Source organism: Mixophyes fleayi, chromosome 10 (assembly GCF_038048845.1).
Source record: "Mixophyes fleayi isolate aMixFle1 chromosome 10, aMixFle1.hap1, whole genome shotgun sequence".
NCBI classification, from domain to species: Eukaryota; Metazoa; Chordata; class Amphibia; order Anura; family Limnodynastidae; genus Mixophyes; species Mixophyes fleayi.
The window spans coordinates 5,979,542-5,994,132 of NC_134411.1; the positions used below are offsets into that span (position 1 = coordinate 5,979,542).

Below are 14,591 nucleotides of genomic sequence, written 5' to 3' on the forward strand. Positions count from 1 at the left end.
TCACATGACTTCTCGCCTTGCATGTATGATTTTAAATAGTGTGGATTTCAGTAGAGTCAAACAAGTTACAAGTTACCTTATAAATAGGTCTGTAACCTGAAGTGGGCTGCCTCCACAGTTTCAGGAGGCTGGGGATCTTTTGGAGGGGGAAGAGGAGAAAAAAAAAACATGTAACATAGACACATATAAACATATAAACATGTAACACATAGAGATGCATTGTTATTGTGCCACATAAAATGAAAAAAAACAAAAAAAACTTTTGCAGTGTCTAAGAGAAAGAGAAAACATACGACTCCAGACAAATAAAAGTACACTATACAAACCCACACCAGTAAACTCCACCATACTCACAACAATTTCAAGTGTGCGTTAAGCAGTCTTTTATAATGGTTTGTAATGAGAGAAGTGAACACAGGTGTATGTTCCGCTGTGGTATCAGATGACGAGAGCTGCAGGTATGTTAAACAGTGATGTTCACTTGTATGTAGAGATGGGCGGGTCCGGTACCCCGAGAACCGAACCCACCCGAACTTTGGGTATCCGTGTACCGAGCTGAGTAGTTCGGTACTCTCCTGCCCGCTCCGAATCCAAATCGAGGCCGAACATCATCGTGACGTCGTCGGAACTCGGGGCTCGGTTCTCGCAATACTTCAAGATTATAAATACCTGCCTCCACAGCAATCCATCGCCATTTGACAGAGGGAGAGAGCAGGGTGTAGTCACAGGCTGATTAGAGCAGGGACAGAGAATACAATATTCTAATTCCAATTGTTGTAACAAAAATCTCTAGAGAAGAGAGGAGGATAGAGGTTTTTTTCTTTTCAATATTTGGCACTCCCCAGTGTTTTTGGGGTGTCCCCCATAATTGTGCATAAATATTTCTGGCTGTCAAAATTACTATCTGTCAGCAGTATCTACCAACTAATTTTTAGCACTCCTCAGTGCTTTTGGGGTGTCCCCCATAATTGTGCATAAATATTTCTGGCTGTCAAAATTACTATCTGTCAGCAGTATCTACCAACTAATTTTTAGCACTCCCCAGTGCTTTTGTGGTGTCCCCCATAATTGTACATAAATATTTCTGGCTGTCAAAATTACTATCTGTCAGCAGTATCTACTAACTAATTTTTAGCACTCCCCAGTGCTTTTGGGTTGTCCCCCATAATTGTGCATAAATATTTCTGGCTGTCAAAATTACTATCTACCCTTTAGACATTATTTAAATATATAATTTTGTCTGTTTAACGTTGGGAAAGAGGATATACTTTTATGTATGAGCATTACTTATCAATAGTAAAAAATACAGAATAAACGATTAAATAAATATGGGATTATTTATTTTGGGTTGACAACATTTTTTATAAAGAAGTCGCTCGGTGATATATCTGAATATATTTAGGTCATTTCACAGCATAGAATAATATCTTCAATATCCCACAACCAATACAGAAATCGGAAATCAGATATCTAATAAACATACTGATAGATGTCTAATAAACATATTGATAAAATACATACCATGTAAATACGAAGCTTTGAGCTTATTAACATCCTGTTCGTAATATTTCCCCTATTCCGTTAATGGACATTTCTAATTGGCTATGGCGATATGTCACTCAATATGCTGCTCGAATTATCCTTTCTATCTAACTAATGTGCATTCTGATTGGCTGAGGTAAACATCACTCAAACATGATAAGGGCAGAAACATTACCATTGGTTAGAATGCTCCGATCTGCCCATCCTCTAACTATAAAAGAGCTGTCAAATCCTACCGTCATTTTGCCTTAAAAAAGCCTTGAAAAAGCTGTGAGCGAAACGCGCGTCGGCGTCTCGCTCCACTCTGTTCTATTGATCACATTTGCAATTCGCTCCCCAGATTACTACAGGAGTGTCTTATCACATAATCCCACGAATTGCAACTCCCAAGGGACCACTGCCGCTCATTGTAGTTCTATTTTATTGGTATTTTCTTGATATGAGAAATCTGAGCGAATCATAATGAAGAAATACTTTTCTGATTAGGGAAGTTTATTTTTACAACTGTGGAGCCTATTAGGTCACGAAGGTTATTTAAAGTATAGTAATTTGTCATGTTGAACAAGTATATCAACATTTCTACTAATAATCTAGACCAATATTGTGACAACTGGTTAAAATAATTTATTTATCCCAATGGTGTCAGAATAATTGATGAACTTTCCATATCAGTCTTCATATATAGGATAGATGTGGAGCAATACAACACCAGTTGTATTTTTAATCACTTATACACTATTTTAATACCTCTATTTTGTGTCTTTTGTTTATATTTCGCTCCAATTAGTCCTCATCTCATTTTAAGAGATACCAATAAAAGTTAATTTTTAAATTGATCTATAAGGAGTGCCGCTATATACTCTTTCTTTCTCCGTGCTTTTGATACTATGTTAATTAGTGTAGGGTGCACCCTTTCCTTCATACTATGCTACTTGTTTATCTATCAAACTTATAATTAAATATACCGGATGCAGTTTATTTTTTCCCTCATCTCTTTTCCAGAATAACAGACTGGTAGCTTTAAAAGGAGGGTGGTGCTTGAAATCATTGTTCTTCCTCTGTTAACCATGGTTATCTGCAAGGAATCACGTGCAATCATTATTGCTTTGCACAAAAAGGGCTTCACAAGGAAGCTCTTGTAAGATTGCACCTAAATCAACCGTTTATCTGATCATCAAGAACTTCAAGGAGAGAGGGTCAATAGTTGTGAAAAAGGCTTCAGGGCGCCCAAGAATGTCCAGCCAGCGCCAGGACCATCTCCCAAAGTTGATTCAGCTGTGGGATTGGGACACCACCAGTGCAGAGCTTACTCAGGAATGGCAGCAGGCAGGTGTGAGTGCATCTGCACGTACAGTGAGGCAAAGACTTTTGGAGAATGGCCTGGTGTTAAGAAGGCCAGCAAGGAAGCCACTTCTCTCCAGGAAAAACATCAGGGATAGACTGATATTCTGCAAAAGATACAGGGATTGGACTGCTGAGGACTGGGGTAAAGTCATTTTCTCTTATGAATATCTTTTGAGGCTCTGGAAAAACGCTTGTCCGTAGAAGGAAAGGTAAGCGCTACCATCAGTCCTGTGTCATGCCAACAGAAAAGTATCCTGAGACCATTCATGCGTGGGGTTGCTTCTCAGCCAAGGGAGTGGGCTCACTCACAATTTTGCCTAATATCAAAGCCATGAATAAAGAATGGTACAAAAACATCCTCCAAGCGCAACTTCTCCCAACCATCCAAGAACAGTTTGGTGACAAACAATGCCTTTTCCATCATGATGGAGCACCTTGTCATTAGGCAAAAATGATAACTAAGTGGCTTGGGGATCAAAACATTGAAATTTTGAGTCCATGGCCAGAAAACTCCTCAGACCTTAATCCCATTGAGAATTTATGGTCAATCCACAAGTGGCGGGTGGACAAACAAAAACCCACAAATTCTGACAAACTCCAAGCATTGATTAGGCAAGAATGGGTGGCAGAAGTTGATTGACAGCATACCAGGGCGAATTGCAGCGGTCTTCAAAAAGAAGGGTCAACACTGCAAATATTGAATCTTTGCATAAACTTAATGTAATTGTTAAAAAGAATAGCCTTTGACACTTATGAAATGTTTGTAATTTTACTTCAGTATACTGTAGCTGCCACGATTCTGTAGAATATTTAGTGGATCCCTGTTCTCGGTCAATGAATGGTACTCATTCAGGAGCACGGAGTCTAACGGGTAGAGGGTTTTTCCCAGTGACCCCCGCAAGGAGATATGGGCTTTGCTGCCCCTATCCCGCAGGACGCGGTTTCCCAAATGAGTGACAAAGAAGTGATGGAGCTTGAAACTACAAGTTTTGATAATTCAAGGTATCGGCACTGATACAGCAACAGTTCAAACAATCAATGAGAATGGTTTAGATATAATTGGTTTATATTTTGTAACCCAGGGTAACAACAGGAGCATCATTGATATAGCAACATTTCAAATAGTTCAATGAAGATGATAGAACTAGCTGGCTTGCAATTAGTAACTCAGAGTGACGGCAGGAGAATCATGATACAGCAGCAGCTCAAATAGTCAATGAAGATGATAGAACTAGCTGGCTTGCAATTAGTAACTCTGAGTAACGGCAGAAGAATCATGATACAGCAGCAGTTCAAATAGTCAATGAAGATGATAGAACTAGCTGGCTTGCAATTAGTAACTCTGAGTAACGGCAGAAGAATCATGATACAGCAGCAGCTCAAATAGTCAATGAGGATGATAGATGAAACTAGCTGGCTTGCAATTGGTAACTCAGGGTAATAGCAAAGAACTCACTGATACAGCTGAAGTTCAAACAGGGCAGACGTGGAATAGAACTTAAGCTGATCCATACATGATAATTGTAACTACAGGTGAGTTACTGGTTACAGCGACAGTTCAATATGCACATAATAAGGAAGGAGAACTTAGCTGATCCTTAAATGGTGATTCCAATAACAAGTGAGTTACTTGTACAACGCCAGTCCCAGTGTAGAGGCAGCAATGGAGTTGAGCTGGCTGATCTGTGGATAGCGATTCTGGCAGCAGGTGAGTTTGCTTGTTACAGCGGCAGTTCCAGCGTGGAAGTAGTAGCGGAGTAGATCTGGCTGATCCAAACAAACGAAGCAAGGAACAACGCAGAGGATAAACCAACAGGAGCCTAATCCCATAGGAAGAGTAAGTAACTCAAAGAACAGGCAATCAACAGAGGGACCATGGGAAGTTTAAATATAGCTCCATAATCCTATGCACCAATGGGAACCAGTAGGAGGTAACAAATAAGGGCAATAGGCAGCACATGCGCAGAACCAACTACATAGGAGCCTTGACACAAAGGCTTCCAGGTAGGAGGTAACAACGCCGGCACTTATCTATGGGACCAGCGTGTGACAGAAGCAACATCTGACAAAGAGGTCTAAAAACATTGAAGCAGCAAACTTTGCGAAAAACCAATATTTGTGTCTATCTCCAAACGTTTGGCCATGACTGTATATATAATCTTTCAAAACAACCACTTAAAACTCCAAACAATTGAAAATGTGCATCAACCATGGTTTAATAATAAAATAAAACAAATTTTATAATAATGGTTTGTTATGAGAGAAGTGTATGCAGATGTATTGTCAGCATATTAAATAGGTGACCAGGGGAAGAGAGTTTATTCCTGTGCTTATTCCGCGCTGCCGCTATAGCTTTTGAGCTTAGACATGACCCTGAGCTTGTATAAGTCTTGTGCATAGATCTACTTAAATCACTGTGCAAAACAGAGTAATTTTCTTTTGTATCCTGGGCTTAATGCCTACTTTCAGCAGTTCCCAGAGGTGTCCGCCCTTTTTACGTCGAAGGACATAGGGTTTCGTAAATGGTATTTGCGCACGTATGCCCTGTTACTTTGAGTATTTGTAATTAGTACTCAGAGCAATTACTGGTGGATATGTACTAACAATTACTGGTGGATATTGTGTGATATTAGCAACCCAATTTGGTGTTATGTGTTGCACTTACATCACCAACAATACAGATGACCCTAAAGAAATAATGGACTGTAAAATGTATAGTTAAAATGGAAACTTCGTCAGATCCACAATTCCTCTTTGTATGAAATAGGGGAAAAGGTAGTAAGGTGGTTATGATGGTTGAATCCTGTCACATGGTTTTCAGGTTTAGAGGAATGGGCACAAGAACTGGTAGCTGGTATAGGTAAGCTCCTTATCCTTATAGATGGTGTCTTTATAGTAATTGGCTTATGTATCAATGTGTTCCTGTGTTGATGTGTAGTAAACCTTCGACTGAGGTGACCCCACAAAATGAAAATGTGATGGTATTAAGAGGGACAGGTATCACAGAAAATTAAGTGTTATATTACAATTCTGCAATAGAACCTTGAAGGGGTGAGAGTGTTGGATATACTCTCAAATGGTGGATTGTTGAAGTTTAATAATTGGATGAAGGTGGTAATCAATAATTTCTGTACACTACAATCAGTTGCGTTGCGATTAATAGGCAATGTAAGTGTTATCATAGTGACATATAAATATGTTTAACGTGTTTTCTATCTTTAAATATAAAATATAATATGGTTAAAAAGCTAACTAATGTTTCCCACATATCAATTACATCGAGTTTGGTCTCATTCTGCCCGCAATCGCATGAGAATGTTGCCGGTATTATTTAAGTAGCATTTGCACACTGCGAACGCTAGTTTTAACTAATATTAATTTTCATATAACAAATAGCAATTCCATGGAGGTCATAAAAGAACCAGTTTATAAAGGTTCAGGATCGGGAGCCTGAGAAAGGATACCAGGTTATCTCAAGGAACAATGGCCAGAGGAATCACCCAATGGCATGTTGAGTTCTTGGGAGGTCATGACCCATCGACCTATGAATGTAGACCTGTGACTGTGTATCTTTTTGATGTCACTGCTTTTTACAACAGTACAGTGTATAAGATAGAAGCTTGTGTTAGTACTAAGAGCGCAAATGTATGCATGGCAAATTTTGCCTTGCAGTATTCTGCAAATAAAACCTATGTGCTTTGGAACCCCAGCGATTGCATAGGAGAATCTTTATTGCCAATGATATAAACGGACGTAATAGATGGAAAAGAGAAAAACATACTAGTAGGTTAACTGTCTGTTTCAAATTGACCCTAGACTCCCTCTGTGTTTGTGTGTCTATATGTTAGGGAATTTAGACTGTAAGCTCCAATGGGGCAAGGACTGATGCGAGTGAGCTCTCTGTACAGTGCTGCGGAAATAGTGGCACAATATAAATAACTGCTGATGATGATGATGGTGATGATGATGAAGGAAATATGCCTTGCGGCATTTGTACACTGCTCTTAGACTGTGCACAAAGCACTGACTGCTTCAGAAGCTGGAGGAACAGCTTGGGGGAACAGTAAGATCACACTCTCGTAGGCTGCACACTCAGTCTAGTGGGGGGGGTCCTAAGAAGAGGATGCACCAGGACCTGAGATTATTCTTGGATACCCTAGTTTGAAAGAGCTCCACTCTTTAAAAGGAGACTGCCCCCATTTATTTTTGACCCAGGTGTGAGATCTGAGCTCTTGAGAACCCCCTTCCTAATATAACCTTCTATATTATTTTTACTATTTATAAAGCGATGAAAGACCCTCTCCCTCTTCCTAGCATTTTCAGTTCTTATTGCATGGTAAGCGAGCACACACATTTCTTATAGCAACATCCTGGCTCACATAACATCATGACGGTGTGGCAGGTTTCTCACTGCAGCACTTAGGGCCTGATTATCCAATAGGCTGTCTAGGCTGCAGCCTAAGGTGCAAGGCTTTTTTGAGGGGGGGTGCAAAATTGTGACAGGTAGAGCAATAAACTGAAATTCATTTTAAAATATAAGAGAAAAGCTGTTCTCCAAAGTAAAAAAAAAATATGAAAGAGAAATGTAATAAAGTTTTCGTATGGTAAAAGCTGAAAACAATGATTCATCTTTGCGTGGGCATTTGAGATTAAGGGCCCGATTCATTAAAGAAAGTAAAGCAAAAAAATTAGTAACTTTGAACCTTGGCAAAACCATGTTGTATTGAAGGGGGAGGTAAATTTAAAATTTGAGGACAGATTTATAATTGGGGTAAAGCATGTCCTAGATCAACTTTTACTGTCAGCGTAAAAATAAAGTGTCAAATATTTGTGTCCTACATGAAAAAACAGCCAATATTTTGCTTATGTGCAAAATGATAAACTCATTTGCACCCCCTGCATTGCAACATGGTTTTGCAAAGGTTCAAAGTTACTAATTTTTTTGCTTTCCTTTCCTTAATGTATCAGGCCCTAAGTGTTTAAAAGAGATAAGGATGACAACAGGTGCAGGCAAGACAACCCCCTTAACATCTTCACATGGGAACATAAACATTGAGTTCAATTTTACCTACGGCTTATTAGTCTAGAGTGCAAGGCCAAGCCACCCATCATGGTGGGCAGTAATCTTTTTAACCCCAAGTGGGACTCGTCCTTCACAGCTTTGGGCTGCATGTAGAGGGCAATTTCCACTCACTCACAGTGGTCAATGGGTTAATGATTAGGTTATCTCAGTTATTCGAAATAAACAATTAACATATGTACTTATAGAAAGCAAGCCTGATTCAGTAAGGGGAAATCATATCCCAGTATTTAATGTAATGTACGTATTTGCTACCTTTGCCCAAAAAATTGCACAGGCTGCCTAAACCCTGGTGCAAATACATGTTGATGATGATTAAAATAGGCCAGCACTAGCCAACTGCTTCTGATTGGCTGATTGTAATTTCACCTCTGATGCTGGGTGCTTTCTTCATTGCTAATGCATATATTACAGGATTGTGTGTGTGTGTGTGTGTGTGTGTGTGTGTGTGTGTGTGTGTGTGTGTGTGTGTGTGTGTGTGTGTTTACAATAGAAAATGTTTTTATTACTTTCATTTGTATGTACGCGAGAAGGAAGGTTACATCTGCTATATAATATAAACCCTAATAGCAAATGCATTTTTCCTATGAAAACAAATGTTTACAAACTTTTATTGTGCTTATAAACTGGTTCTGTTTGTGGGGGTGTAAGTACATAAACCTGGCACATATGAGATGTGCCCAACTCAGCAAATGTGCTGGAATACGCTATACCAGCTTCTTACACTATCTAACTCCATTTCAATGTCCAAAAGATCAGCTCACTCATCTACTGCTGCTGTGACCATTCTGAGGGTTTGATTGGCTACAGGTCAATCTGTCTACACCCATTTTTAAAACTGAGGACATTTGGACATGAAGGAGGTGCAAGTGCAAACCTCTCATTAGTCCTGATTCTCGCAATTTACAGACCCATAAATGGGGTGGGGCTTATTGGAAAGTAGGTATGTCGTTGTGTAAATTTGGGCATAGCTGGGCAGTCCGAAGCAGGTTTGTGCACATTAGACAGACTTATTTTGTTCTGGTTTTGCAATTTGTTCTTCCATACCTCCTAACACTGATAAGTGTTGGGAGGTATGGAAGAGCAAAAGTGCTCTTACCCTAGTCCAATACAATGTAACAAAAATAGACAATATGCTTAAAAAAATATTTAGCAATATGACAGATTCTGCAGATTCAGCAGCAGTTAAAGGGATTTTCTACCTGCCTAACATTTTTCTTTACTCCAGCTTCTCAGTGGAGACATCTGCTGGTCAGATCTAATAATGATCTCTGAGTATCTGGAGTATCCATGACCAGAAACCATAACAGCTCCTGACCGGATAGCTGAGACAGACACATTCCAATTAGGAGTTGGCTGTCATTTCTAACAATGGATCAGATCCCTTCATCCTCCAGCACACTGAGACCGTTATAGAGGTTGAACTGCAGAGACCCCTACTCTTTAGAAGTACCATGGCCTTGGTGAATTGAGCAAACACCAGGGGCCCGATTAATTAGCAAACACAATATGAACGTAATTTGCAGTTTTTAAATATCACATGTGCATCAAGCATACGCACTTCAATATTCAACAAGGAGCGGATGTAAAGATATGTCTGCTGATGAATATGGCTCTAGGTACACTCTGCTCTATCAGACAAGACACTACAGGATACATCCAATACATATGTGGAATATAAAAACACAAAAGAATGCACAGAAAAAAAAACTTCTGTACAAGTCACCTGTAAATGATATAGTCATTAATGACAAAACAATAAAAAAGTTTTTTCATTTTTTCATACATAAAATACATTTATCAGGGTGTTCTTAATGTCTACTATACATAAAATGCATTTTTACATTTGCTCCTGATTGAAAACATGTTCTAGCTCGTGTACGCCACCATCATCACTACCACTCGGCATGTACAGCAGACCTGTAACTAGTTCAAGTGATACGACTGAAAATTACATACCTCAGAGACTCCCAAAGCTTGAAATCAGACACTGCTTCATGCAGTCAAGCTTTGCAAGCCCTTACTGTATATTGACTACGTGCATATGACCAGTCCCCTCCCTGTTCCGCCCATGAAAATAAGGGTCGCAGATGGATGGGACGTTGCTGCATTCTCTGCTATATGTGTGATTTTACACAAAATACAGCATGTATCAACATTTATAACGCAGGGATCCATTTAAGTTAAAAAAAATTGCACTTGCCACTGTGTTTTCTCTGAGTAAACGGAGAAGGCACCTACAAACATTTTTTAGTCCAACCCACATAACACTCCATATTAGAGATATTCATTTATAAATATACATAAACAAGGGAAAGATCCACTGTAGCATGCATGGTTTTAAGCAGAGCAATTTATTTCCTAATCCAGGTCAGTTACTATGGATGTAAGTAGGACTTTTCTATAAATAAGGCAGTGTGCATTATTGAAAAACTTGTGCCTTCTTGTGTAATAAAATATGATCACTTAATGATGCAGATAATCTAAAAAATGTATTCTTTCCTTGTAACCTTAGGTTTGGTCGCAGACCATTGAACATCTGGTCAAATCTTCAGATGTCTGTGACTGGAATATGTGCAGCATTTGCTCCTAACTACACACTGTACTGTGTGTTCCGTTTCTTGACTGGCGTATCTCTTTCTGGCATTGTTCTCAATTCCTACTCTCTGAGTAAGTATAAAATTCATCATACTTTTGTATCAAGATAGATACATATATAGATAGATTCTCCTGCCCCTATGTATGAATCCACCAATATGAAGTCTGTAAGTCTGTACATTTCTGTTACCTAGGAGACTGCCAGACAGTTACATAATCCATTTATTTCAACTGTCAAAGAGTGATGAAATATAAAAAGGCACCACCACTTAACTATTTTTTAAACTGTTTGCCATATAGGTTTAGTTATGTATAAACACATTAGCGATACTATTTAGTTTTTACCCATGTTAATGTCTAAAAGTGACTTTACTTGCTCTTGAACAGTATGATTTCTCTCTAGTTGTGGAATGGATTCCCACAGAATATCGGGCCCTCACCAGCACAGCCACTGGGTACTGTTACACAATTGGTCAGCTGGTCTTGGTGGGACTGGCTTATCTGATCCAGGACTGGCGCATGCTGCAGTTGGCTGCATCTCTTCCCTTCTTCATCTACTTTTTATATACATGGTATTGTATATCTTTGTTTCTCACCATTCTTCCTACTACAGCATCTCTCTATAATACCTAAGTAACAATAATATATGGGATAATATAAAGTAAATTATTACACAATTAAAAATTACCAAGCCAATATAAAGGTGCAAGGCTGATAAGACAAGCACAGTTATATCAGTTTGAGGATACCAAGTTGATTCCACATATTGTAATCATACCCAACATACAAAACAATTGCGTTGACTATAATGATAAATTATGTTGTTAGCAACAGTTTGTTAAAACATATTATTGATAATTTACAAAACTATTTTGGTTTCAATACTACTGAGTATTGAACAGACCTATTGTCCTGTTATCGGGTAAGAGCAGAGATGAACAACATTTTCAAAACAGTTGTGCAAAAAAAAATGGTATGATTCCAACTTTGGACCCAGAATTTCATATTTTCCAAAGGAATTTGGCCAAAGGTGTTCCATGCAGATTTGCCCCTATCATTTTTTTCCACCCAGGACCCCACAATCATTTTTGTTCCATCTGAACTTCTCCTTTGTTATACCCCAATCATATCACAAAGCAGAATGAAATGACCCATTATGGTCCCAGCTCTATTTGTAGAATATAAATTCCTCACAATGCAGACTTTACAAATACTGTGTAGAACAATCATTCTGTGGCAAAGCAAAAGAGGAACTTAAAGATAGTTGCGAAATTCAGCCACAACTTCACTCATCTCTAGGTGAGAACTTAAGGTAGAACACAGCCAATGAAAGGCTTGTAATATTGGCCTGGGAATCTGGCAAATATGGTACAACAGAACTGTAATTAATTGACATTAACAGCCCATTCTTTGTACAACTGACAGTTGGAAAAAGCCATGTCAGTATCTATTTCCTTGGTGGAGAAGTTTGTTATATGATTGGTGATATGGGCCAAATAAATTAGTTAAAAATCACTCCATTGTACTAGTGCTATATAAATCCGCTTGCACTATTTAGTGCATTATCACAGCACCAATGGATATGTGTTAGGGAATTTTGACTGTAAGCTTCATTGGGGCAGGGACTGATGTAAATGAGTTCTCTGTACAGCGCTGCGGAATTAGTGGCGCTATATAAATAGATGAGGAGGCCCCACCTTTCTTTCACTACTGCCGTTCACTTGTAAGAACAAGAGCTTTCCAGTGGGCAATTGCTTTCCTGCCTCTCAAGCTTCAGAAGCAGACAACTCCAAAATTTGCCATACACCAACCAAATTGTCCCAGTTTGATAAACATTGCTGTTCCATACCGTCTACTAAAAGTTTCAGACTGTATCAAGATCTCCAAATTCTTGCAATGTGGTGAAAAAAGTTGGGTCTGAGCTACCTGTGAGCATGGCCAGGATGATCACACTGAAGCAGTGGATATCCATGGGTGTTGTCAGGTAGTCCAGGGACATGAGAATTACAGTCCTGCTTCTCAAACGCAGAATTTATGGAGAGGGGTATCCACACCACGCCTCCAGTGTGGGCATAGCCAGCATATAAGGGGCATGGCTATCATTCGAGACAGTGCTGCTCTCCAACTCTTAACCATTCCCTTCAAATATATGAGCAATGCTGCGTGCACTACTGTTAGTTACTGCACACAGCTCCCCCTTCACAAGCAGTATAGGGTAAAGTAGTACACACCTCCCAAATCCTGATTAAGCGGGACAGTCACACAAATTCAGGACTGTCCCACGAGAATTAGGACAGTTGGCAGACTGCCCTTCTCACTCCTATCTGTTCTTGATGCTTACACTACCTGTGGCTGGTTGTGTCTTAAGTTCAGTTGCTGCTTGTCCTGGAATATTGGGGCCCTGTTTGGGAACAAAAGATCATGAGATATGGGAAGTCTAGCTGTGAGTGAACCCTCTAGGCGTACCTACCCCAAATCATTCACATTTATTAAATAGACCTGTTTCCCCCAAATATCCCCAACATTAAATTAATAGAAGTCAGAAATAATCAATATACCTATTTCCCCCAACATGCCCTGACATTAAATTAATAGTACTCACAATTCATAAAGAAACCTATTTCCTCTTCAAAGAGCCCAATGTTAGAAAATTATTATTCACATTTTATGACTAAACTTATTTCTCCCAAAACTGTGCCAACATTAAATAAATGGTATTCACATTTAATAAATAGCCCTCTGTCTCTCTAAATATAGCCCCATATTGAACTATTAGCCCTCAAACCATCCCAGCTTTCAATCAATAAAGCCATTAACTAACCTTAAATTAATAGGCACTATCATTGCTCCACCATTAAATAAAATAACCCCCAACATCAAACAAGTTGCACCCACCAATAAATTAATATTAATTAATTAATTTCTCCCACTCACTATTAAATGATTATCACCCATCCTAATCATTAAATTAATACCCAACCTCCACCCCCATTAAATTAAGTGCCCAGTCTACCCCCAATACTTACCTTTCTCCCTTTAAAACTGTGTGAATTGTAGGGGGGGGGGGTAAATCCTTAGATGTGTGTGTTAAACACTTTAGATGTATGTAGAGAAGTGACAAATAAATGGCTTAACAGATACAACAGCAGGCAATGTTTATAGCTCGTTCGATGTGTTTGCAGCATTGTGGCAGTTAAAATGATGTTCAGATTCAGATACAGATGGTAAAGGAACGATAAAAGTGTACCCTATTTTCATACTCTAACTCATTTCCTGTGTGTCCTGTCCAGCGCTGCTGTTGGTTCAGGTCTTCTCAGTCAACGTAAATCGTGTCTCCATTGTTCACAGTGTTGTTTTGTTCTTCAATCCAGTGTTCTGTGTTGGAGAGGCAGACTCTTGTGTCTGCCTCTCCTTTCCAGCACACATAGGACTACACGCATGTCATGTGATGCACTCCCCACGTGTGTTAGAATTCTGAATAAGATTTCATTTTGACGGGCACAATGTAGTGGAGGAACAGATGCACAGCAATGGTTGGACCTGAGGGAGAAACCAGCCTGTCAATTAGTCTTGGCCAGAGGGGGGCTTTCCAGGCAACTGTAGGCCCCCATCCCCAAGTGAGCACCTCCTTGGCATAGACATAACTTGCATTACACAATTTTCTCCAAGTGTAAAATTACTGAACGCTGACCCTGCATATGTATTGTGAAAAGCACGCCAAACAAACTGCTCCACACACAAGTTTTGCTGAAATATTCTGCTGTTTATTTTCTTGTCAGGATGGATAAAACAGCCTCTGCAGTGTCTTCAGCAATCACACCAAACATATTAAAAATATTTACAACTCCCATACAAGTCCCATAGCCCTAACGCTGGCTATTACAGTTAGAATGATCCCTAACTGGACACTTGTTGGCACCAGTCTTCCCACCCATAGCACAAGTTAGCTATTTATGCTTCCTCCCAAGCACTGCACTAGCTGTTCCCCTCATTAATTAAGTCCAGGTACTCCATGTGTGTGTGCAGA

The 14,591-nt window shown here is 39.4% G+C and overlaps 1 protein-coding gene across 1 annotated transcript in view; it reads left to right on the forward strand.

Moving 5' to 3' along the window:
* The window catches only part of LOC142103356 (solute carrier family 22 member 6-B-like), a 60,656-nt gene that overhangs the window by 27,915 nt on the left and 18,150 nt on the right, over positions 1-14,591 (forward strand). The window contains exons 3-4 of the mRNA XM_075187418.1: positions 10,482-10,636; positions 10,968-11,136. Coding sequence (XP_075043519.1) covers positions 10,482-10,636; positions 10,968-11,136 — 324 coding nt within the window. The remainder of the gene's footprint in view (positions 1-10,481; positions 10,637-10,967; positions 11,137-14,591) is intronic.